The 25505-nt window shown below is 43.6% G+C and overlaps 1 protein-coding gene and 1 pseudogene across 2 annotated transcripts; both read right to left on the minus strand.

Annotated features, from left to right (window-relative positions):
- Positions 1-492: 492 nt before the first annotated feature.
- Positions 493-13685, minus strand: LOC121546496 (annotated as a pseudogene).
- A 4680-nt stretch (positions 13686-18365) lies between these two features.
- zgc:174906 (uncharacterized protein LOC571548 homolog) lies at positions 18366-21614 on the minus strand. Of its 2 annotated transcripts, none has more exons than XM_041857984.1 (4): positions 21563-21614; positions 19418-19788; positions 19219-19299; positions 18366-19098 (listed from the first exon to the last, which is right to left on the minus strand). In XM_041857984.1, exons 2-4 carry the CDS (start codon positions 19755-19757, stop codon positions 18815-18817), a joined length of 705 nt encoding a protein of 234 aa, XP_041713918.1. In that variant the 5' UTR covers positions 19758-19788; positions 21563-21614; the 3' UTR covers positions 18366-18814. The 2 variants fall into 2 exon arrangements, with proteins under 2 accessions (XP_041713918.1, XP_041713917.1); XM_041857983.1 differs by having other exon boundaries at positions 18366-19101.
- Positions 21615-25505: the final 3891 nt, after the last annotated feature.

The following is a 25505-nucleotide window of genomic DNA, read 5'->3' on the forward strand; positions in this document are numbered from 1 at the left end:
AGTTCGATCGTGAGTTACCAGTAGCTCGCAGCCCACCTTCCAGTAGCTTGCCAAACAGTTCTGAAAGTACATGCAATTTTCAAGTGTTCCACCGCAAACTGTCATAAACCATTCTCACAAATATCAGAAACCACATGCTCCCAGCTGCTATCTAATCAACGCAACATTGACATTATCCCAACCCTGGTTGGCCACTATTGGCTTAAAAAGCCAAACCTAACACAATATCTGGTAATTAATTTCCAGCAGTATTGCCCCCTTCTGTCTGTTGAGGCCGCATTTGTTTATCACTACGTGTGTAACCATCTGGTGGGTTGATAGAAATACTTTCCCCAAAGCCTTCTCAATTAAATGTTAACTGCAAAGTAGGCTTACCTGGCAGAAGTACTGTATATCATGAGTAAGTATATCATTTGTATCTATTATTTGTTAATTGCTAACTTTGCCATGAAATTAGCAGCAGCAGTACATAACCATTGCTAGACCGGCACATTAGATGGCATCATCTGGACTGTTCTCCTTTCCTCTCAAGCTGGGTGGTATGAACCAGAAACACACGTTCACAAACTCAGGCTGTTCAGTGGGACCAGAGCAGAAGACCTTGGTGAGATGAAAATGTGACAAGATTTTATTTAATTTTATAAATCAAATGAAATTGTATTTGTCACATACACGTGTTTAGCAGATGTTATAGCGGGTGTAGCGAAATGCTTGTGCTTCTAGCTCCGACAGTGCAGTAATATCTAACAATTTCACAACATATACCCAATACACACAAAAAAGTAAGGAATGGGATTTAAGAATATATACATATATGGACAAGCAATGACAGAGCGGCATGGACTAAGAGATACAGAAGAATATTATAGAATATAATACAGTATATACATATGAGATGAGTAGTGCAAGATATGTAAACTTTATTAAAGTGACTAGGATTCCATTTCTTAAAGTGGCCAGTGATTTCAATAGGCAGCAGCAGCCTCTAATGTGCTAGTGATGGCTGTTTAACAGTCTGATGGCCTTGAGATAGAAGCTGTTTTTCATTCTCTCGGTCCCAGCTTTGATGCACCTGTACTGACTTCGCCTTCTGGATGATAGCAGGGTGAACAGGCAGTGGCTCGGGTGGTTGATGTCCTTGATGATCTTTTTGGCCTTCCTGTGACATCGGGTGCTGTATGTGGGTAGTTTGCCCCCGGTAATGCGTTCGGCAGACCGCACCACCCTCTGGAGAGCCCTGCGGTTGTGGGCGGTGCAGTTGCCGTACCAGGCGGTGATACAGCCCGACAGGATGCTCTCAATTGTGCATCTGTAAAAGTTTGTGAGGGTTTTAGGTGAGAAGCCAAATTTCTTCAGCCTCCTGAGGTTGAAGAGGCTCTGTTGCGCCTTCTTCACCACACTGTCTGCGTGGGTGGACCATTTCATTTTGTCGGTGATGTGTACTCCAAGGAACTTGAAGCTTTCTACCTTCTCCACTGCGGTCCCGTCGATATGGATAGGGGGGTGCACCCTCTGCTGTTTCCTGAAGTCCACGATCATCTCCTTTGTTCTGTTGATGTTGAGTGAGAGGTTATTTTCCTGGCACCACACTCCCAGAGCCCTCACCTCCTCCATGTAGGCGGTCTTGTCATTGTTGGTAATCAAGCCTACTACTGTTGTGTCATCTGCAAACTTGATGATAGGGTTGGAGGCGTGCTTGGCCACGCAGTCATGGGTGAACAGGGAGTACAGGAGGGGGCTGAGCACGCACCCTTGTGGGGTCCCAGTGTTGAGGATCAGCGAAGTGGAGATGTTGTTTCCTACCTTCACCACCTGGGGTGGCCCGTCAGGAAGTCCAGGACCCATTTGCATAGGGTGGGGTTCAGATCCAGGGCCTCAAGCTTAATGATGAGCTTGGAGGGTACTATGGTGTTGAATGCTGAGCTATAGTCAATGAACAGCATTCTTACATAGGTATTCCTCTTGTCCAGATGGGATAGGGCAGTGTGATGGCAATTGCATCGTCTGTGGATCTATTGGGGCGGTAAGCAATTTGAAGTGGGTCTAGGGTGACGGGTAAGGTAGAGGTGATATGATCCTTGACTAGTCTCTCAAAGCACTTCATGATGACAGAGGTGAGTACTACAGGGCGATAGTCATTTAGTTCAGTTACCTTTGCTTTCTTGGGTACAGGAACAATGGTAGCCCTCTTGAAGCATGTGGGAACAGCAGACTGGGAAAGGGAGAGATTGAATATGTCCATGAACACATCAGCCAGCTGGTCTGCGCATGCTCCGAGGACGCGGCTAGGGATGCCGTCTGGGCCGGCAGCCTTGCGGGAGTTAACATGCTTAAATGTCTTAATCACGTCGGCCATGGAGAAGGAGAGGCCACAGTCCTTGGTAGTGGGCCTCGTCAGTGGCACTGTGTTATCCTCAAAGCGGGCGAAGAAGGTGTTTAGCTTGTTTGGAAGCGAGACGTCGGTGTCGGCGATGTGGCTGGTTTTCTTTTTGAAGTCCATGATTGTCTGTAGACCCTGCCACATACGTCTTGTGTCTAAGCCGTTGAATTGCGACTCCACTTTGTCTCTATACTGATGTTTTGCCAGTTTAATTGCCTTGTGGAGTGAGTAGCTACACTGTTTGTATTCTGCCATATTCCCAGTCACCTTGCCATGGTCGAAAGAGGTGATTTGCGCTTTCAGATTTGCGTGAATGCTGCCATCTATCCATGTGTTTCTGGTTAGGGTAGGTTTTAATAGTCACAGTGGGCACAACATCACCTATACACTTCCTGATAAACTCAGTCACTGTTTCAGTGTATATGTCTAAATTATTTTCGGAAGCTACCCAGAACATATCCCAGTCCGCGAGATCAAAACAATCTTGAAGCGTGGATTCCGATTGGTCAGACCAGCGTTGAATAGTCCTTAGCACGGGTACTTCCTGTTTGTTTCTGCCTATAGGAAGTGAGAAGCAAAATGGAGTCGTGGTCAGATTTGCCGAAAGGAGGGCGGGGGAGGGCCTTATAACCATCCCGGAAGTTTGAATAGCAATGGTAGAGAATTTTAGCAGTGCGAGTACAACAGTCGAGATGTTGATAGAACTTCGGCAGCCTAGTCCTCAAATTTGCTTTGTTAAAATCCCCGGCTACAATAAATGCAGCCTCAGGATATGTGGTTTCCAGTTTGCATAAGGTCCAGTGAAGTTCTTTGAGGGCCGTCGTGGTATCGGCTTGAGGAGGGATATACATGGCCGTGACTATAACCTAAGAAAATTATCTTGGGAGATAATACGGTCTGCATTTGATTGTGAGGTATTCTAGGTCGGGTGAACAGAAGGACTCGAGTTCCTCTTTGTTACTACAATTACACCACGAGTCGTTAATCATGAAACACACACCTCCGCCCTTCTGCTTCCCGGAGAGGTATTTATTCCTGTCTGCGCGATGAACTGAGAACCCATCTGGCTGGACCGATTCCGACAGAATATCCCAAGAGAGCCATGTTTCCGTGAAACAGAGTATGTTACAGGCCTTGATGTCTCTCTGGAATGAAATCCTTGACCGTAGTTCATCGACTTTGTTAACTAAAGATTGAACATTAGCGAGTAGAATACTTGGAAGTGGTGGGTGGTGTGCGCGCCTCCTAAGTCAGACCAGCAGGCTGCTCCGAGTGCCTCTCCTCCGCCGGCGATGTTTTGGGTCAGCCGCTGGAATCAGTTCAGTTGCCCTGGGGAGAGCAAACAAAGGATCTGCTTCGGGAAAGTCGTATTCCTAGTCGTAATGCTGGTGAGTTACCGCCGCTCTGATATCCAATAGTTTTTCCCGGCTGTATGTAATGATGCAAAACACTTTCTGAGCTAATAATGTAAAAAATAATACATAAAAAAACAAAATACTGCAAAGTCGCGCTAGGATCACATCAAGAGTATAGAGTATACTATTTTGATAAAAACTTACCTTTCCTATAAGTTGAAACCCTTCTCATTTCTGCATCTCCTCTACCAGATAACTATGGGACAGAGAACACAAATGAGTCATTATATTAAATGTAAAACATTAATTGACATAGATTCTATTAAAATCTTTAATTGAGAGATCTATGATGAGGAGTTTGAGTTGTCTTATTTAGAATTGCAGCCATGGGGTTGTACTCAATACCCATGAAGATATAGCCTATAGGCTATGTGGTTGTACCTTGTATGGGCGAAAGCCCTGTCTACTCGCTCTGCCAAGCCATGTGAGCCCACCGCTTTCCACATCAACCACAGGTTCAGACAGTCAACCTTACGGCCACACTGTATTGACTTGTCCCCTGTGTCCAGACTCATGTCATAGAACTTATCCTGCTGGAACAGGTAGGTTGTATTTGCGCTGTGGCAATGCTTCAACAGGTTCTGTGGAAAAGGAGAAGACATGAAGAGGTTTCGCTAAAGAATAAGAATGAAGAGGAGACAAATAACATGGAAATATCCTGGTATCCTTGAGCAGAATGGCTGAACACTGCAAGCCCGTCAGCAGCATTTTGTGTGGATTCCAAGTCATTGAATCGGCTCTGATCACAAAGACATTATTACATTCTGGACATTAGTTTGAATCCCAACTACCGTAGGCGAAAGTATGCACCTGACCAGACTCACACTTTTCAATTCCTCTCATGAGAAGTCTATGTTCCTTTGAGAAAAGGACACTCCCTCCCCAAGCTGCCTGTGTCAAACAACAAGAGAACACCAGTCTATTCTTCAACCCAAAATGGTCACCATCCAAAATTAAATTAGACTGTGGCACTGGATCTACATAACCGATGGCATCGGACGTGTACTTCATCTCAACATTAGATCACTGTTATGTGAAAACATTTGCCAAAGTTTGATTGTAGAGTGAACCATCACTTTAAGAACTCACATCTACATGCATCCACAACCCCTGTCTGTCACAGATGTCAGCTATGGGCTCTAGTGGGTCAAAGGCTCCTTGTACAGTTGTTCGTGAGGTGGCATGGACCAGGAATGGGAATGCCCCCTGGTGGAAGAGAGGGGTAATGAGATGTCCTTACGTCTCTATTTCTGTTTTGTAGTGTGTACATCTGGGGCTCTTTCTCGATTAAGCTTTCATCCTCTGTCCGCCTCCTTCTCAAAAGGCATTGGAGAAGAGGTCCGAGGAGAGGGACCTTGGACCTTCTCCTCCAATTTGGTTGAGAAGGAGGCGAGGAGAGAGGATGCAAGGAATTGCAGAAAGACACATGGAGAAAGAGCCAGGGCTGCCCAACCCTGTTCCTGGAGAGCTACCGTCCTATAGGACAGTACAGGAGGGTAGCGCTCCAGGAACAGGGTTGGGCAGCCCTGGTGTAAATGATCTACTAGGATCTGGTGAGTTCATAGTAGTCTACTGGCAATTCCTAGTCTATCAGCAAACCACAACTATACAACTTTGCAGGCAGGCAAACTGACTCAGAGGGGTTGAGTTAAATGCGGAAGACACATTTTGTTGAATGCATTCAGTTGTACAACTGACTAGGTATCCCCCTTTCCCTTCACTATACCTTTGTTACAAAACACACACTTGTGTTCTTATTTAGGGTTTTGTTTCCCTTTACTGTATATCACAGCACATACATTTTCTGAATGTATTAACATTTCATGGTTAACAGTAAACTTGCTTGTGATTTTGCCAGCTCAATTTTCTCATCAAGGTCCTCTGGAATCATGCAACCCCTGTAGGACAACAGAGGACACTTGTTAAAATCTGTAAATTATGTACACGGAGTGTACAAAACATTAAGAACACCTTCCTAATATTAAGTTGCACCCCCTTTTGCCCTCAGAACAGCCTAAATTCATTGGGGCATGCGTTCCACAGGGATGCTGGCTCAGGTTGACTCCAATGCTTCCCACAGTTGTGTCAAGTTGGCTGTATGTCCTTTGGGAGGTGGACCATTCTTGATTCACACAGGAAACTGTTGAGCGTGGAAAAACCCAGCAGCGTTGCAGTTCTTGGCACACTCAAACAAGTGCACCTGGCACCTTCTACCATACCCTGTTGAAAGGCACTTAAATATTTTGTCTTGCCCATTCACCCTCTGAATGGCACACATACAGTCGTGGTCAAAAGTTTTGAGAATGACACAAGTATTGGTCTTCACAAAGTTCGCTGCTTCAGTGTTATGAGATATTTTTGTCAGATGTTACTATGGTATACTGAAGTATAATGACAAGCATTCCATAAGTGTCAAGGGCTTTTATTGACAATTACATAAAGTTTATGCAAAGAGTCAATATTTGCAGTGTTGACCCTTCTTTCTCAAGACCTCTGCAATCCGCCCTGGCATGCTGTCAATTAACTTCTGGGCCACATCCTGACTGATGGCAGCCCATTCTTGCATAATCAATGCTTGGAGTTTGTCAGAATTTGTGGGTTTTTGTTTGTCCACCCGCCTCTTGAGGATCGACCACAAGTTCTCAATGGGATTAAGGTCTGGGGAGTTTCCTGGCCATGGACCCAAAATGTCGATGTTTTGTTCCCCGAGCCACTTAGCTATCACTTGTGCCTTATGGCAAGGTGCTCCATCATGCTGGAAAAGGCATTGGTCGACACCAAACTGTTCTTGGATGGTTGGGAGAAGTTGCTCTTGGAGGATGTGTTGGTACCATTCTTTATCCATGGCTGTGTTCTTAGGCAAAAATGTGAGTGAGCCCACTCCCTTGGCTGAGAAGCAACCCCACACATGAATGGTCTCAGGATGCTTTACTGTTGACTTGACACAGGACTGATGGTAGCTCTCACCTTGTCTTCTCCGGACAAGGTGTTTTCCGGATGCCCCAAACAATTGGAAAGGGGATTCATCAGAGAAAATGACTTTACCCCAGTCCTCAGCAGTCCAATCCCTGTACCCTTTGCAGAATATCAGTCTGTCCCTGATGTTTTTCCTGGAGAGAAGTGGCTTCTGTGCTGCCCTTCTTGACACCAGGCCATCCTCCAAAAGTCTTCGCCTCACTGTGCGTGCAGATGCACTCACACCTGCCTGCTGCCATTCCTGAGCAAGCTCTGCACTGGTGGTGCCCCGATCCCGCAGCTGAATCCGCTACACGTCAACTATGACAGACAAAATGAGAAAAAAAAATCCAGAAAATCACATTGTAGGATTTTTTATGAATTTATTTGCAAATTATGGTGGAAAATAAGTATTTGGTCAATAACAAAAGTTTCTCAATACTTTATTATATACCCTTTGTTGGCAATGACACAGGTCAAATGTTTTCTGTAAGTCTTCACAAGGTTTTCACACACTGTTGCTGGTATTTTGGCCCATTCCTCCATGCAGATCTCCTCTAGAGCAGTGATGTTTTGGGGCTGTCGCTGGGCAACACAGACTTTCAACTCCCTCCAAAGATTTTCTATGGGGTTGAGATCTGGAGACTGGCTAGGCCACTCCAGGACCTTGAAATGCTTCTTACGAAGCCACTCCTTCGTTGCCCGGGCGGTGTGTTTGGGATCATTGTCATGCTGAAAGACCCAGCCACGTTTCATCTTCAATGCCCTTGCTGATGGAAGGAGGTTTTCACTCAAAATCTCACGATACATGGCCCCATTCATTCTTTCCTTTACACGGATCAGTCGTCCTGGTCCCTTTGCAGAAAAAACAGCCCCAAAGCATGATGTTTCCACCCCCATGCTTCACAGTAGGTATGGTGTTCTTTGGATGCAACTCAGCATTCTTTGTCCTCCAAACACGACGAGTTGAGTTTTTACCAAAAAGTTCTATTTTGGTTTCATCTGACCATATGACATTCTCCCAATCCTCTTCTGGATCATCCAAATGCACTCTAGCAAACTTCAGACGGGCCTGGACATGTACTGGCTTAAGCAGGGGGACAACGTCTTGCACTGCAGGATTTGAGTCCCTGGCGGCGTAGTGTGTTACTGATGGTAGGCTTTGTTACTTTGGTCCCAGCTCTCTGCAGGTCATTCACTAGGTCCCCCCGTGTGGTTCTGGGATTTTTGCTCACCGTTCTTGTGATCATTTTGACCCCACGGGGTGAGATCTTGCGTGGAGCCCCAGATCGAGGGAGATTATCAGTGGTCTTGTATGTCTTCCATTTCCTAATAATTGCTCCCACAGTTGATTTCTTCAAACCAAGCTGCTTACCTATTGCAGATTCAGTCTTCCCAGCCTGGTGCAGGTCTACAATTTTCTTTCTGGTGTCCTTTGACAGGTCTTTGGTCTTGGCCATAGTGGAGTTTGGAGTGTGACTGTTTGAGGTTGTGGACAGGTGTCTTTTATACTGATAACAAGTTAAAACAGGTGCCATTAATACAGGTAACGAGTGGAGGACAGAGGAGCCTCTTAAAGAAGAAGTTACAGGTCTGTGAGAGCCAGAAATCTTGCTTGTTTGTAGGTGACCAAATACTTATTTTCCACCATAATTTGCAAATAAATTCATTAAAAATTCTACAATGTGATTTTCTGGAGAAAAAAAATCTCAATTTGTCTGTCATAGTTGACGTGTACCTATGAAGAAAATTACAGGCCTCTCTCATCTTTTTAAGTGGGAGAACTTGCACAATTGGTGGCTGACTAAATACTTTTTTTCCCCACTGTACATCAAGCTTGTGACTCTACAAACTTGTTGGATGCATTTGCAGTTTGTTTTGGTTGTGTTTCGGATTATGTTGTGCCCAATATATTGTATGAGAAATTTAAAGAGGCACAAAGTGGGTGAACACCACCCTCTGCAACTGGATCCTGGACTTCCTGACGGGCCGCCCCCATGTGGTGAGGGTAGGCAACAACACTTCCGCCACGCTGACACTCAACACAGAGGCCCCTCAGGGGTGTGTGCTTAGTCCCCTCCTGTACTCCCTGTTCACCCACGACTGCATGGCCGCACATGACTCCAACACCATCATTTAAGTTTGCCAACTACACGACGGTGGTAGGCCTGCTCACTGACGATGATGAGAAGGAGGTCAGAGACCTGGCAGTGTGGTGCCAGGACAACAACCTCTCCCTCAACGTCAGTAAGAAAAAGGAGCTGATCGTGGACTACAGGAAACGGGCTGTAGTGGAGTGGGTCAAAGAGCTTCAACTTCCTTGGTGTCCACATCACTAAGGATCTATCATGGTCCAAAACACACCTTCACAGTCGACAATGATTCTTCCCCCTCAGGAGGCTGAAAAGATTTGGCATGGGCCCTCAGATCCTCAAAAAGTTATACAGCTGCACCATTGATAGCATCTTGACTGGCTACATCACCGCTTTGTATGGCAACTGCTTGGCATCCGATCGCAAGGCGCTACAGACGGTAGTGCGTATGGCCCAGTATATTACTAGGGCCGAGCTCCCTGCCATCCAGGACCTCTATAACAGACGGTGTCAGAGGAAGGCCCAAAAAATGGTCAAAGACTCCAGCCACCCAAGACACAGACTGTTCTCTCTGCTACCGCACACTAAGCAGTATCAATGCACCAAGGAAAAAGGGGGGCGCTTGCAAGCCGAAGAACACCATCCCAACCGTGAAGCATGGGGTTGGCAGCATCATGCTGTGGGGGTGCTTTGCTGCAGGAGGGACTGGTGCACTTCACAAAATAGATGGCATCATCAGGAAGGGAAATTATGTGGATATATTAAAGCAACATCTCAAGACATCAGTCAGGAAGTTAAAGCTTGGTCACAAATGGCTCTTCCAAATGGACAATGACCCCAAGCATACTTCCAAAGTTGTGGCAAAATGGCTTAAAGACAACAAAGTCAAGGTATTGGAGTGGCCATCACAAAGGCCTGACCTCAATCCTATAGAAAATGTGTGGGCATTACTGAAAAAGCGTGTGTGAGTAAGGAGGCCTACAAACCTGACTCAGTTACACCAGCTCTGTCAGGAGGAATGGGACAAAATTCACCCAACTTATTGTGGGAAGCTTGTGGAAGGCTACTCGAAACGTTTGACCCAAGTTAAACAATTTAAAGGCAATGCTACCAAATACTAATTGAGTGTATGTAAATTTCTGACCCACTGGGAATGTGATGAAAGAAATAAAAGCTGAAATAAATCATTCTCTCTACTATTATTCTGACATTTCACATTCTTAAAATAAAGTGGTGATCCTAACTGACCTAAGACAGTGAATTTTTACTAGGATTAAATGTCAGGAATTGTGAAAAACTGAGTTTAAATGTATTTGGCTAAGGTGTATGTAAACCTCCGACTTCAATTGTAAGGTCCAACAGTTGACAGTGCATGTCAGAGCAAAAACCAAGCCAAGAGGTCGAAGGAATTGTCCGTAGAGCTCCGAGACAGGATTGTGTCGAGGCACAGATCTGGGGAAGTGTACCAAAAAAATTCTGCAGCATTGAAGATCCCCAAGAACAGAGTGACCTCTATCATTCTTAAATGGAAGAACTTTGGAACCACCAAGACTCTTCCTAGAGCTGGCCGCCCGGCCAAACTGAGCAATCGGGCCTTGGAGAACCCGATGGTCACTCTGACAGAGCTCTAGAGTTCCTCTGTGGAGATGGGATAATCTTCCAGAAGGACAACCATCTCTGCAGCACTCCACCAATCAGGCCTTTATGGTAGAGTGGCCAGACGGAAGACACTAATCAGTAAAAGGCACATGACAGCCGACTGGGAGACTAGTCAGGATCGAGGCAAAGATTAACAGAGCAAAGTACAGAGTGATCCTTGATGAAAACCTGCTCGAGAGCGCTCAGGACCTCAGACTGAGGCGAAGGTTCACCTTCCAAGAGGACAACGACCCTAATCACACAGCCAAAACAACGCAGGAGTGGCTTCGGGACAAGTCTCTGAATGTCCTTGAGTGGCCCAGCCAGAGCCTGGACTTGAACCCGATCTAACATCTCTTGAGATACCTGAAAATAGCTGTGCAGCGACAATCCCCATCCAACTTGACAAAGCTTGAGAGGATCTGCAGAGAAGAATGGGAGAAACTCCCCAAATACAGGTGTGCCACGCTTGTAGCGTCATACCCAAGAAGACTCGAGGCTGTAATTGCTGCCAAAGGGGCTTCAACAAAGTACTGAGTAAAGGGTCTGAATACTTATGTAAATGTAATATTTAGAATAAGGCTGTAACCTAAGAAAATGTGGAAAAAGTCAAGGGGTCTGAATACTTCCCGAAGGCACTGTATGTATATGTGCATATATTGCTCTCTCCTACTGGCTAGTGTTGAGAGCCTCCGTAAGGAATCGTCATGTCAAGGCATGGTAATCCACCCCTGCAAAGAGCTGATTGAAGAAACGCGGATGATCTGGAGAGAGATATGCTCTTTACTTTATTTAGTGCATGCATTCAGGACAGTTCCAAGCGATTGCATACCAAGAATCAACTGTAACCAGAACCACACTCATCTCCCTCGGTCTATGTTTCCATGTGGGTTGGGGTAGCTCTGGTCCAGGGCGTTAGTGCAGCTTGCTTATTAGTGAAGGCTCAGCGATAGCAAACTGCCCTAACACCCTGGACCAGAGCTAGGGCCGTGGGGGACTTACTGGTCTTGACGCTGTACTTGGCTACGTCCCGTTCTCTCTCAGCTCCAGATCCAGCAGAGCAGCCAACTCCTCTGGCTCCCGCCACTCACACACCTGTAGCCCTGGGTATAACAAACACAAGAAACCCCTGAAAATACAGCAGTGGGTAATGTGTACCTCCAAGGTTTGATTGTAATGTACACAATCAGGTGGGAAGATATCACTTAACTTACTGGTACTAGCCCAAAGCCCTGTGGTTCCTAAACATTTTTGTAAAACTATTTTATAATTTCAATACAAATTGAAAATACAAATGTTCATTTTTTTACAGAAATTATCTAAAAACGCGTAAACTCCAAAAATATTCATATTTGCATATGCTGTAGCTTAGACCCTACTTCACATAATCTAAGGTTTTTGTGTTGTGTCCCGCCATCGGTTGAGACACAACATGCTCTTGAATACAGGGTGGGTGTAATTTAAATCATAGAAATATAATTCATAGAATGGACCTATCCCTTCAGAACACTGTAATTTAGCTGGTACACCATTGAAATGAAATAATTTATCATGGTATCATAATATATTTTTTTATCCAATAAATAATACAACTGTTTGACAACACTGTTTGTAAGCTTTTAAATGATATCAAACTCAACCATGGATGTCTCATGGTATGGTGGGGTACGCAAAAATCGCTCAACTTTGAGCACCTTTATCTCCTGAATATTTTGGCATTCAGGTCCAAAAAGTCACTTTCTGACCACTTCTTCCGTGGGCAAACATGTATAGAATGTTTTGTTTACATCAAAAGGGATGCTGTAAAAAAAAGTGATTGAATTCAAATGGACACAGTGCAGGGAACAAACAAGTTACATGTCAGACAGAATCGTCTTTTGACAGATGGGAGTCATTCTAAAGCGAACTACCAGTGCAGATGGTCGTTGTGCTATCTGGGCTAAGACAATGGTTAGACAGACAACTATATAAGGTGAAGATGGGATGTGAGACCTTCTCATTGACATCTGTGCCCTTACACAGCATCTCCTCCATGATGACTTTAAAAGCCTGGGTTAAGAAGAGCTGGCCCTCTCTGTGGTCCAGAAGAGGTTCATTCAGGTGCAGCAGATCATTGGGGGAAGGTTCTGTAGTTGTCCCATAGTCTAATGAAGGACGATAATGAGAGTTGAATAGTGACGTGGCAATCAGATGATAGTGTAACGCAAAAAGACATGCACACACGAAAACCCTCAATAATTGAAATCAAAACGTTTTTTTGCACTACTATTCAGATGTTTTTATTTTACATCAAAATGTTCAGAAGGAAACAATGTATTGTAGATATTGAGTGACAGGTTGAAAACCCTGCACAATAAGGATGTGCCCCATCAGACAACACACACATTCCATATCACCTCGCTCCGAAACAACACTCAGATTCCTCCACCTATTGCGAGAGGAACGCCATCCCAGGTTCCAGAATCTCGCTAGTTGACGCATGGCTTAAAGCCTCAGTCTGTAAATGAGATGTACATACCATAAAGTATTGGTCAACAATGGAGCAAATGCATGACAATTTAATATGCAAAATAGCACTTGATTTATATATCTGTACTCTGTAGTAAAGTACTCGAAGAATACGATTTCCAGAGAGCAACATTACATGAGTCTAAGGTATAGCCTACATGATTCATTTAAACAAATCTCCTATGAAAACAAAAATCTTAGACTGTGGCTGTTAAAATGGTTACAGAACAAACCATAAGATGAAGTTGTACAAAACATTTAAAACATACCTGGTAACAGGATATACAACACAATAGGCCTATGTCGTGAATGGCAATCTGTGCAAGTCTCAGAAACTAAACTCTTGTTCACAATGAACATCACATAGCTAGCATTAGGCCCTTAAGAGTATGAAGTCTACAGTACAAAGTCTATATTCTTATCATGCATGAAAATGCAGTGTTGAGCTTGACCATGTTTATGGTTCAAGGGTGAGTAAAATTACACTACCAGAGTGAAACAATAACTAGATGAAACCACAAAGGACAAAGGTCATTATGAACAACAGAAATATGATCAGTACACATAGTGGAATATATCATGTAATCTATTTTGAACATGGATTTTTCCCCCCACCATGAAATGAAAATTAAGAATCAGGAAGAGTGAGGCCAGGCAGGTAGTGTCTGGTGCCAACCCGTTAAACATTTTTCTTGGGGGGGGACCTCATCCATGGAAACACTAAAGTATACAGCTATATAACTACAAAAATGTTATATATATATATATATACACAGTGGGGAGAACAAGTATTTGATACACTGCCGATTTTGCAGGTTTTCCTACTTACAAAGCATGTAGAGGTCTGTAATTTTTATCATAGGTACACTTCAACTGTGAGAGACGGAATCTAAAACAAAAATCCAGAAAATCACATTGTATGATTTTTAAGTAATTAATTTTCATTTTATTGCATGACATAAGTATTTGATCACCTACCAACCAGTAAGAATTCCGGCTCTCACAGACCTGTTAGTTTTCTTTAAGAAGCCCTCCTGTTCTCCACTCATTACCTGTATTAACTGCACCTGTTTGAACTTGTTACCTGTATAAAAAACACCTGTCCACACACTCAATCAAACAGACTCCAACCTCTCCACAATGGCCAAGACCAGAGAGCTGTGTAAGGACATCAGGGATACAATTGTAGACCTGCACAAGGCTGGGATGGGCTACAGGACAGTAGGCAAGCAGCTTGGTGAGAGGGCAACAACTGTTGGCGCAATTATTAGAAAATGGAAGAAGTTCAAGATGACGGTCAATCACCCTCGGTCTGGGGCGCCATGCAAGATCTCACCTCGTGGGGCATCAATGATCATGAGGAAGGTGAGGGATCAGCCCAGAACTACACGGCAGGACCTGGTCAATGACCTGAAGAGAGCTGGGACCACAGTCTCAAAGAAAACCATTAGTAACACACTACGCCGTCATGGATTAAAATCCTGCAGCGCACGCAAGGTCCCCCTGCTCAAGCCAGCGCATGTCCAGGCCCGTCTGAAGTTTGCCAATGACCATCTGGATGATCCAGAGGAGGAATGGGAGAAGGTCATGTGGTCTGATGGAACAAAAATACAGCTTTTTGGTCTAAACGCCACTCGCCGTGTTTGGAGGAAGAAGAAGGATGAGTACAACCCCAAGAACACCATCCCAACCGTGAAGCATGGAGGTGGAAACATCAGTCTTTGAGGATGCTTTTCTGCAAAGGGGACAGGACGACTGCACCGTATTGAGGGGAGGATGGATGGGGCCATGTATCGCGAGATATTGGCCAACAACCTCCTTCCCTCAGTAAGAGCATTGAAGATGGGTCGTGGCTGGGTCTTCCAGCATGACAACGACCCGAAACACACAGCCAGGGCAACTAAAGAGTGGCTCCGTAAGAAGCATCTCAAGGTCCTGGAGTGGCCTAGCCAGTCTCCAGACCTGAACCCAATAGAAAATCTTTGGAGGGAGCTGAAAGTCCGTATTGCCCAGCGACAGCCCCGAAACCTGAAGGATCTGGAGAAGGTCTGTATGGAGGAGTGGGCCAAAATCCCTGCTGCAGTGTGTGCAAACCTGGTCAAGATCTACAGGAAACGTATGATCTCTGTAATTGCAAACAAAGGTTTCTGTACCAAATATTAAGTTCTGCTTTTCTGATGTATCAAATACTTATGTCATGTAATAAAATGCAAATTAACCACTTAAAAATCATACAATGTGATTTTCTGGATTTTTGTTTTAGATTCCGTCTCTCACAGTTGAAGTGTACCTATGATAAAAATTACAGACCTCTACATGCTTTGTAAGTAGGAAAACCTGCAAGTTCTCCCACTTAAAAAGATGAGAGAGGCCTGTAATTTTCATCATAGGTACACGTCAACTATGACAGACAAAATGAGGAAATAAAATCCAGAAAATCACATTGTAGGATTTTTAATGAATTTATTTGCAAATTATGGTGGAAAATAAGTATTTGGTCAATAACAAAAGTTTCTCAATACTTTGTTATATACCCTTTGTTGGCAATGACACAGGTCAAATGTTTTCTGTAAGTCTTCACAAGGTTTTCACACACTGTTGCTGGTATTTTGGCCCATTCCTCCATGCAGATCTCTTCTAGAGCAGTGATGTTTTGGGGCTGTCGCTGGGCAACACGGACTTTCAACTCCCTCCAAAGATTTTCTATGGGGCTGAGATCTGGAGACTGGCTAGGCCACTCCAGGACCTTGAAATGCTTCTTACGAAGCCACTCCTTCGTTGCCCGGGCGGTGTGTTTGGGATCATTGTCATGCTGAAAGACCCAGCCACGTTTAATCTTCAATGCCCTTGCTGATGGAAGGAGGTTTTCACTCAAAATCTCACGATACATGTCCCCATTCATTCTTTCCTTTACACGGATCAGTCGTCCCGGTCCCTTTGCAGAAAAACAGCCCCAAAGCATGATGTTTCCACCCCCATGCTTCACAGTAGGTATGGTGTTCTTTGGATGCAACTCAGCATTCTTTGTCCTCCAAACACGACGAGTTGAGTTTTTACCAAAAAGTTATATTTTGGTTTCATCTGACCATATGACATTCTCCCAATCCTCTTCTGGATAATCCAAATGCACTCTAGCAAACTTCAGACGGGCCTGGACATGTACTGGCTTAAGCAGGGGGACACGTCTTGCACTGCAGGATTTGAGACCCTGGCGGCGTAGTGTGTTACTGATGGTAGGCTTTGTTACTTTGGTCCCAGCTCTCTGCAGGTCATTCACTAGGTCCCCCCGTGTGGTTCTGGGATTTTTGCTCACCGTTCTTATGATCATTTTAACCCCACGGGGTGAGATCTTGCGTGGAGCCCCAGATCGAGGGAGATTATCAGTGGTCTTGTATGTCTTCCATTTCCTAATAATTGCTCCCACAGTTGATTTCTTCAAACCAAGCTGCTTACCTATTGCAGATTCAGTCTTCCCAGCCTGGTGCAGGTCTACAATTTTGTTTCTGGTGTCCTTTGACAGCTCTTTGGTCTTGGCCATAGTGGAGTTTGGAGTGTGACTGTTTGAGGTTGTGGACAGGTGTCTTTTATACTGGTATCAAGTTCAAACAGGTGCCATTAATACAGGTAACGAGTGGAGGACAGAGGAGCCTCTTAAAGAAGAAGTTACAGGTCTGTGAGAGCTTATTTACTTATTTTCCACCATCATTTGCAAATAAAATCATAAAAAATCCTACAATGTGATTGTCTGGATTTTTTTTCCTCAATTTGTCTGTCATAGTTGACGTGTACCTATGATGAAAATTACAGGCCTCTCTCATCTTTTTAAGTGGGAGAACTTGCACAATTGGTGGCTGACTAAATACTTTTTTCCCCCACTACCGGTCAAAAGTTTTAGAACATCTCCTCATTCAAGGGTTTTTCTTTATTTTTACTAATTTCTATACTGTAGAATAATGGTGAAGACATCAAAACTATGAAATAACGCATATGGAATCATGTAGTAACCAAAAAAGTGTTAAACAAAAAAAAGATTCTTCAAATAGCCACCCTTTGCCTTGATGACAGCTTTGCACACTCTTGGCATTCTCGCAACCAGCTTCAAGAGTTAGTCACCTGAAATGCATTTCAATTAACAGGTGTGCCTTCTTTGTGGAATTTCTTTCATTCTTAATGCGTTTGAGTCAATCAGTTGTGTTGTGACAAGGTAGGGGGGTATACAGAAGATAGCCCTATTTGGTAAAAGACCAAGTCCATATTATGGCAAGAACAGCTCAAATAAGCAAAGAGAAATTACAGTCCATCGTTACTTTAAGACATGGTCAGTCAATACGTAAAATTTCAATAACTTTGAATGTTTCTTCAAGTGCAGTCGCAAAAACCATCAAGCGCTATGATGAAACTGGCTCTCATGAGGACCGCCACAGGAATGGAAGACCCAGAGTTACCTCTGCTGCAGAGGATAAGTTCATTAGAGATACCAGCCTCAGAAATTGCAGCCCAAATAAATGCTTCACAGAGTTCAAGTAACAGACACATCTCAACATCAACTGTTCAGAGGAGACTGTGTGAATCAGGCCTTCATGGTCGAATTGCTGCAAAGAAACCACTACTAAAGGACACCAATAAGAAGTGACTTGCTTGGGCCAAGAAACATGAGCAATGGACATTAGACTGGTGGAAATTTGTCCTTTGGTCTGGAGTCCACATTGGAGATATTTGGTTCCAACCGCCGTGTATTTGTGAGACGCGTTGTAGGTGAACGGATGATCTCTGCATGTGTACCATAAAGCATGGAGGAGGTGTTATGGTGTGGGGGTGCTTTGCTGGTGACACTGTCTGTGATTTATTTAGAATTTAAAGGCACACTTAACCAGCATGGCTACCACAGCATTCTACAGCGATACGCCATCCCATCTGGTTTGGGCTTAGTGGGACTATCATTTGTTTTTCAACAGGACAATGACCCAACACACCTCCAGGCTGTGTAAGGGCTATTTTACCAAGAAGGAGAGTGATGGAGTGCTGCATCAGATGACCTGGCCTCCACAATCCCACGACCTCAACCAAATTGAGATGGTTTGGGATGAGTCGGACCGCAGAGTGAATGAAAAGCAGCCAACAAGTGCTCAGCATATGTGGGAACTCCTTCAAGACTGTTGGAAAAGCATTCCAGGTGAAGCTGGTTGAGAGAATGCCAAGAGTGTGCAAAGCTGTCATCAAGGCAAATGGTGGCTATTTGAAGAATCTCAAATATATTTTGATTTGTTTCACACTTTTTCGGTTACTACATGATACCATATGTGTTATTTCATAGTTTTGATGTCTTCACTATTATTGTACAATGTAGAAAATAGTAAAAATAAAGAAAAACCCTTGAATGAGTAGGTGTTCTAAAACATTTGACCGGTAGTGTTTATATATCCTATTAAATATGAATAAAGATATATATTTTTTAACAAATAAAGAAGCAACAAAACAAGAGATGATGCAAAACAAATGTCTAAAATATAAGAGATATGGTTTTTAAAGCTGATCTTGTAAAACAATTATTATTTTTTTACAAAAAAACAAAAAAGAATGAAAAACATTAAAATAAATAAAAAAGTAAGACCAATTGTCACCCAGTCTGACCATGAGGATTTCCTCTTGGTCTAAGGGTAAAGACGTTGAGTTACCACGCAGAAGACATGGGTTCACATCCCACCAGTTAGGTCCCTTTTCCACTAAGCCTCAGCCATGGAAACACAAAAGTCTGAGGCCAAGCACTGGGGTAAATCCCTGCAGTTGAATTTAGGGTTAGTAGTAAGGCCAGGCTGCTAAGGGTCTCAGATGGTGTCCAGGAGAAAGTCTATGCTGTCTGGTGGCAGGGCCCAGTCGTCCTGGCAGAGCAGGGAGTGGAGATTGGCTGCCGTGGCCTCATGCCGCTTCAGTGTGCTCCAGTAGCGCAGCATGGCGAACACACGGTCCACATGGCTGTGTGGATAGTTCTCCTGGATCTGCTCCAGCTTCACAGAGGGGATGTCTAGGGCCCCTGTACCAATCTCCCTCCAGGAGTGACCGATTCTTCGAGCCACACGCATCAGATCCTTCTCCACCACCATCTTAGTGCCTGCTTAGCAACAGAAGGGTCCAAAACAAAACACCAGACAGACTTGTCACCAGACAGTCAACATAATGTTTTGAGTTAAATTATACCCTATATTCCCTTGTTTCAAAAGGGTCAACTCACCATCCTTGCATGTCTGTTTAGCCGGAAGGTTCTCTTCAGACTCAACTGTTTGTCTTCTCTTTCTGATAACTTCATTTCCCCCTAGAAAAACAAAAATATATATTATTTAAACACGGCATAATCTTTCAGTACAGTCAATATGGTAATATAGAGGGGCGACACCATCCCCCAGATGAGTCTAAAGAGAGGTGTACTGTACCTGTACCCGTTTCACCTGCAGCTCTTTGATCATTCACTGGCAATTCCTTGAGGAACAGAAGGTTGGGAAATGTCTCCTGCATTTCTTTGCCCCTCAGGAGCCGCAGAAGCTTCTCTGCAGCAGTGGGTCCTTTGTGGATCACATGGTCCAGAAGGTCCTGGGCCTGTTTTGATGGGTTAGTGAGGGCTTTGACCTGCTTGTACTCATGCCGGGACAGTAGGCTGAGGGAGTCTGCATGCTGCAGCACAAAGTCAGGGTCTGCACTCAGAGTATCGATCAACTTCGGCTTCAGACGACGCAGTACCTGCTCGGTGTCACCTAGGGGTTCTTCTTCAGCCATGGTTGGCTAGCTATCCCTTATATCGCTGGACCTGAGAAAATGATGCATTACAGTAGCTATCATTAAATCTGCAAATGAAAGCTGTCATGCAAACTGGCATTCATTCTCATCAAATGTGGGCCTATAATTTGATTTAATTCATTGGAAACTTCGAGACAAAGTTAAATGCTTACAGAGATTGTGTATTTATTCCTTGTGTTATTATTTTTCTATACTTAACAAAAATATAAACGCAACATGTAAAGTGCTGGTCCCATGTTTCATGAGCTGAAATAAAAGAGGCCAGAAATGTTCCATATGCACAAAAAGAAAATTGCTCTCATATTTTGTGCACAAATGTGTTTACATCCCTGTTAGTGAACATTTCTCCATTACCAAAATAATTCATCCACCTAACAGGTGTGGCATATCAAGAAGCTGATTAAACAGCATGATCATTACACAGGTGCACCTTGTGCTGGGGACAATAAAAAGCCACTTTTTATAACGTGCAGTTTTGTCACACAACACAATGCCACAGATGTCTCAAGTTTTGAGGGAGTGCGCAATTGTCATGCTGACTGCAGGAATGTCCACCAGAGCTGCTGCCAGAGAATTGAATGTCCCACGTTGTTTTAGAGAATTTGGCAGTATGTCCAACCGGCCTTACAACCGCACACCACATGTAACCACGCCAGCCCAGGACCTCCACATCCGGCTTCGTCACCTGCAGGATCGTCTTACACCAGCCACCCAGACAGCTGATGAAACTGAGGAGTATTTCTGTCTGTAATAAAGCCCTTGTGTGGGGAAACACTCATTCTGATTGGCTGGGCCTGGCTCCCCACTGGGTAGCCCTGGCTCCCAAGTGGGTGGGCCTATGCCCTCCCAGGTCCACCCATAGCTGCACCCCTGCCCAGTCATGTGAAATCCATAGATTAGAGCCTAATTAATTAATTTCAATTTACTGATTTCCTTATATGAACTGTAACTCAGTAAAATTGTTACGTTTATATTTTAATTTAGTACATTTATTGCTAGTGTTATTAGTTGTCTACTATTTATCTTTTTTTTCTCTTTGCATTGTTGGGAATGACTGTAAGTTAGTGTTTCACTGTCTACACCTATTGTTTATGAAGCATGTGACAGTTAAAATTCGATTTGAAGTTGTCTAAAGTTGTCAACTGTGCCCTCCCTTGAAGCATGAACCCCCAACCCTCATTTGGCTGCCTGATTTGCATACTGATAATACTTTGGCCAGGTAAAAATGTATTTGATGTGACGATCTGATAATGGTAGCCTACTTTTTTGGCTTTAAATTGAGATTATAATTTTTTCATGGTTCTAGGTCGATTTTCAAGCATTTACTGATTTCTGATTTCAGCACCCAACTGATTTCTGCACCCAAAGAATAGCCTGCAATTACACACGACATTGTTCTGTGTAATTGCGGGCTATTCTTTGGGTGCTGATGCCGCGTCACGTGCTAGTCGGAACTAGGAAACTCGGAATTGTCCAACTTGCTAACTGCTTGAACGCGGCACTTGTATAACTACAACCAGTTAGCAAGTCTGACATTTCCAAGTTTTCTTGTTCCGACTAGCATTTGAATGCGGCATTAGTCGGCTACTCATCGAAAAGACTCGAAGTGCCCATCACTAAATAATGCAGTCTTGGCAGAGTTTTGTTGTTGTTGATGTCTGTAAGCAGGAAGTCGCCCCACTATCTTTAACTTAAGAGCTAAACGCATTTTTAACGCACAGAACCAAAACATCATTAACTAAATGTTGTACCTAATCATGATAAAATACGATGTAACTTCTTACCAGACACGTTTGAATACACCGGAAGACCCTTGTAGCGCCACTAGTATCTTCTTCTATGATAAATGGCGGTCCGCAAACAAACGTTAAAGATGCATGCCGCCACCTACTGTGCTGGAGTGTGTGGTCAATCACAGTTTACAACATTTCTAAATCCTCCTACCTAACTCAGTACTTCTGAGAAAATAAAAAAAGAGCCCTACTAACTTCTAATAGATCCTTCCCATCCCTCAAATACCTTCCAAACCCATCCAACCTCAATGACCCTAAACTTCAAACTTTCCCTCTCTTCAACATACTTACCACAATATAACAACACATGCTCCACCGTTTCATCGACCATACACTCCAGACACAAACCATTCACATGCTTGCCTACCAGATGTAATGACGAGTTCAATGTACAATGTCCTATGCGCAATCGAGCAAACACCACCTCTTCCTTCCTAATCTGACCTTTGAATCTTGGTCCACCGACCTTTCATTGGAGGGCATATAAATGCTGGCCCTTGGGCTCAGACTCCCATCTCTTCTGCCACACAAAATGGCTTTGATCTTACATTTGGCCTCACCTCTACCCAGTGGAACATTAATATCAATTATATCTTGTTTCAAAGCTCTTTTGGCTAACTGGTCTACAGTTTCATTCCCTTCCACACCCGAATGTGCTGGGACCCAGTAGAATCTCACTACTACACCCATTCTCTCAATTCTCCATAATAACATTAATACCTCCAATAGTAGGTCACTCCTATTATATTTACAAGATGATAAACTATTCAATACAGACAGAGAATCTGAGCATACTATAATTCTAACTGGTTGTACGCCCTCCACCCACTGGAGGGCAACTATTATCGCCAACAGTTCAACTGAGTATACTGACAGTTCATCTGTTAGTCTTCTACATATCTGCACATCAAATTCAGGAATGTAAACGCCTGCTCCTGTGCGTCCAATATCTGGGTCCCTGGATCCATCTGTGAAAAGCGGTAAAAAAGCATAAACACTTCTACCAATGTAATTGTCAACCAGTTTCCCTATATCACTGACTTTTGACCAATCTTTCATTTTCTCTACCAAGGTTAGATCAAAAACAGGATCTGGGAGTAACCATGGAGGAACATCCCCTATCAACACAGAACGGCCAACCTCCAACTCCCTCAAACCACTCATCAGCAAACTTTCCAACTGTCCAACCAAAACCACTGCCTTGTCTACTAGTATATTCCCAACAGTCATCTAGAACAGTAGCAGTGGGATGCTCAACCTCACAGCCTTTCAACCTAACCCAATAAGTGAATGACAATTTTTTACGCCGTATATCCAAAGGCATCTCACCTGCCTCCACTAGAAAGGCACATACAGATGTTGATTTAAATGCACCAATACATATCCTTAAAGCTATATACTGGATTATGTCCAGCCTCTGAAGCCAAGGTTTCGCCGCTGTTCCATAAACTATACACCTGTAATCAATCATTGTCCTGATCAGAGCTCTATAAATATCCATCAATGACTGTCTGTCAGCACCCCATTCATAACCAGAGACCGAGCGCATAAGATTCACCACCTTCTTACACTTAGTTTCAACATTTATGACATGATCTTTCCATGTATATCGCTCAATTAACCATAGACCCAAATATGTATACTTAGAAACCCTCCTCATAGGCTGTCCATACAGAAACAACTGTATATTATCACTATCAGCAACTTTCTTCTTCAAGAAGAACATACAACAAGACTTCGCCACTGACAATTTAAAACCCCAGTCAATTGACCATCTTTCAACATCCATAATAGCTTGTTGAATAGATATGATCACGAGAGACATTCCTTCCCCCCTTCCAAATATGCTTGTTGAATAGATATGATCACGAGAGACATTCCTTCCCCCCTTCCAAATATACTATCTTCTTCTTTGAGTTTTTACACCTACTGTACTGGAGTGTGAGGCCGGTCACCAACTGTCTATTCCACTATATTCTCTTAATTAACCCTACATTTCGAACACATAAGGTTGGTGACAAATACATCAAACACATGGTTTCCATGTGTTTGATGCCATTCCATTTGCTCCATTCCAGCTATTATTATGAGCCGTCCTCCCCTCAGCAGCCTCCTGTGATTTCAAACAAAATAAAACAATTCCCTACAAACCTCACTACTCCCATTACCCCCACCCAAAATACCACCCAATCCCCATTTCGACCTCTCTGACCCTGTCAAACAACCTCTCCCTTTCTGCATAATACATTTCACAAAATAATAATACATGTTCAACCGTTTCCTCTACCATACAGCCATTACACATTCCAGAACCATGGTTCCTATCAATTTCAAAGAGGAATTCAATCCCATTCCCATATGCCCTAATCTCATCCTACACAACATAACTTCCTCCCTTCTGTTCCCATTTCATGACACTATATCCCATAAAGATTTCATTGTACTATAAAAATGTCTGCCCTTACTACTTTCATCCCATTGTCTCTGCCAACAATCTAACCCATTTTTCAGAATCAATATTTTAATTTCCACTCTACCAAACTGCACCTGTATAGAGTGCCACAGTATGAGTCATAATACCAATAAAACCTAGCGGTCAAACAAGGAAATGGTTCTAATCGTTTTTCCACCATTCATTTTTCCAATAGGGGATTTTAGAAACACTTGAAATAAGGCCTGTGTTTCATGTAGGCTTACCCAGGTGTGACGTTTTGATAACCGTGTAAATCTCTCTAGGACAAGGTGACTTTTCTCAATATATTCGGGCTCTACATCCACAATATTATTTTTCACAGCTTTTTTTTGTTGCTATTATATCTACCATATTATTTCCATTAACTCCTGTATGAACCGGAATCCAACAGAACTGAATTTCAATACCATTTCTTTGTAAGCCCAACAACAGCATCATTATTTCTAAACATAAATCCTCACTTTCTGACTTTCCAAATCTTAAACTACACAGCCTACTATCTTCTTCGTCGGTGCTGAAGTGCATGGCTAGCTACTTAGTGCCACCTGCAGGATGGAGGGTGACTGCCGCGCGCACACTGGACTGTTGACAGCCGCACGTGTCAAGTGAGTGCTGCATGGTTGACATTCATGAAGCCAGCTAGCTAACTCATTCTAAACGATTAGGTTACTCCTGTGTACTTTTTGTAAGTTTATGAAATTGCATCCAATTGCAAAAGAGTCGAGAGAAGTAACATTTTGAAGAGCAACTTGAACATGTAAGGGATCAAATTCAGTGATGAGTTCTGTTGTTGTTTACTGATTGGCTGTGGAGGATGATGATCATTCATGGCCTAGGCTGTCACCCAGTTGGTAAACAGTCTGAGTTGTTGTTGATGAGAATTGGCTGGCAGTTCCAGCGAAACATACACTACATGACCAAAAGTATGTGGACACCTGCTCATCGAACATTTCACTCCAAAATCATGGGCATTAATATAGAGTTGATACCCCCTTTACTGCTATAAAAGCCTCCACTCTTCTGGGAAGGCTTTCCACTAGATGTTGGAACATTGCTGCGGGGACTTCCTTCCATTCAGCTACAAGAGCATTAGTGAGGTCGGGCACTGATATTGGGCGATTAGGCTTGGCTCGCAGTTGGCGTTCCAATTCTGGTGTGTTTACGGACATATTCAATCTCTCCCTATCCCAGTCTGCTGTCCCCACATGCTTCATGATGGCCACCATTGTTCCTGTACCCAAGAAAGCAAAGGTAACTGAACTAAATGACTATCGCCTCTGTCATCATGAAGTGCTTTGAGAGACTAGTCAAGGATCATATCACCTCTACCTTACCTATCACTCTAGACCTACTTCAATTTGCTTACCGCCTCAATAGATCCACAGACGATGCATTCGCCATCACTCTGCACACTTCCCTATCCCATCTGGACAAGATGAATACCTATGTAAGAATGCTGTT

Source organism: Coregonus clupeaformis, chromosome 30 (assembly GCF_020615455.1).
Source record: "Coregonus clupeaformis isolate EN_2021a chromosome 30, ASM2061545v1, whole genome shotgun sequence".
NCBI lineage: Eukaryota > Metazoa > Chordata > Actinopteri > Salmoniformes > Salmonidae > Coregonus > Coregonus clupeaformis.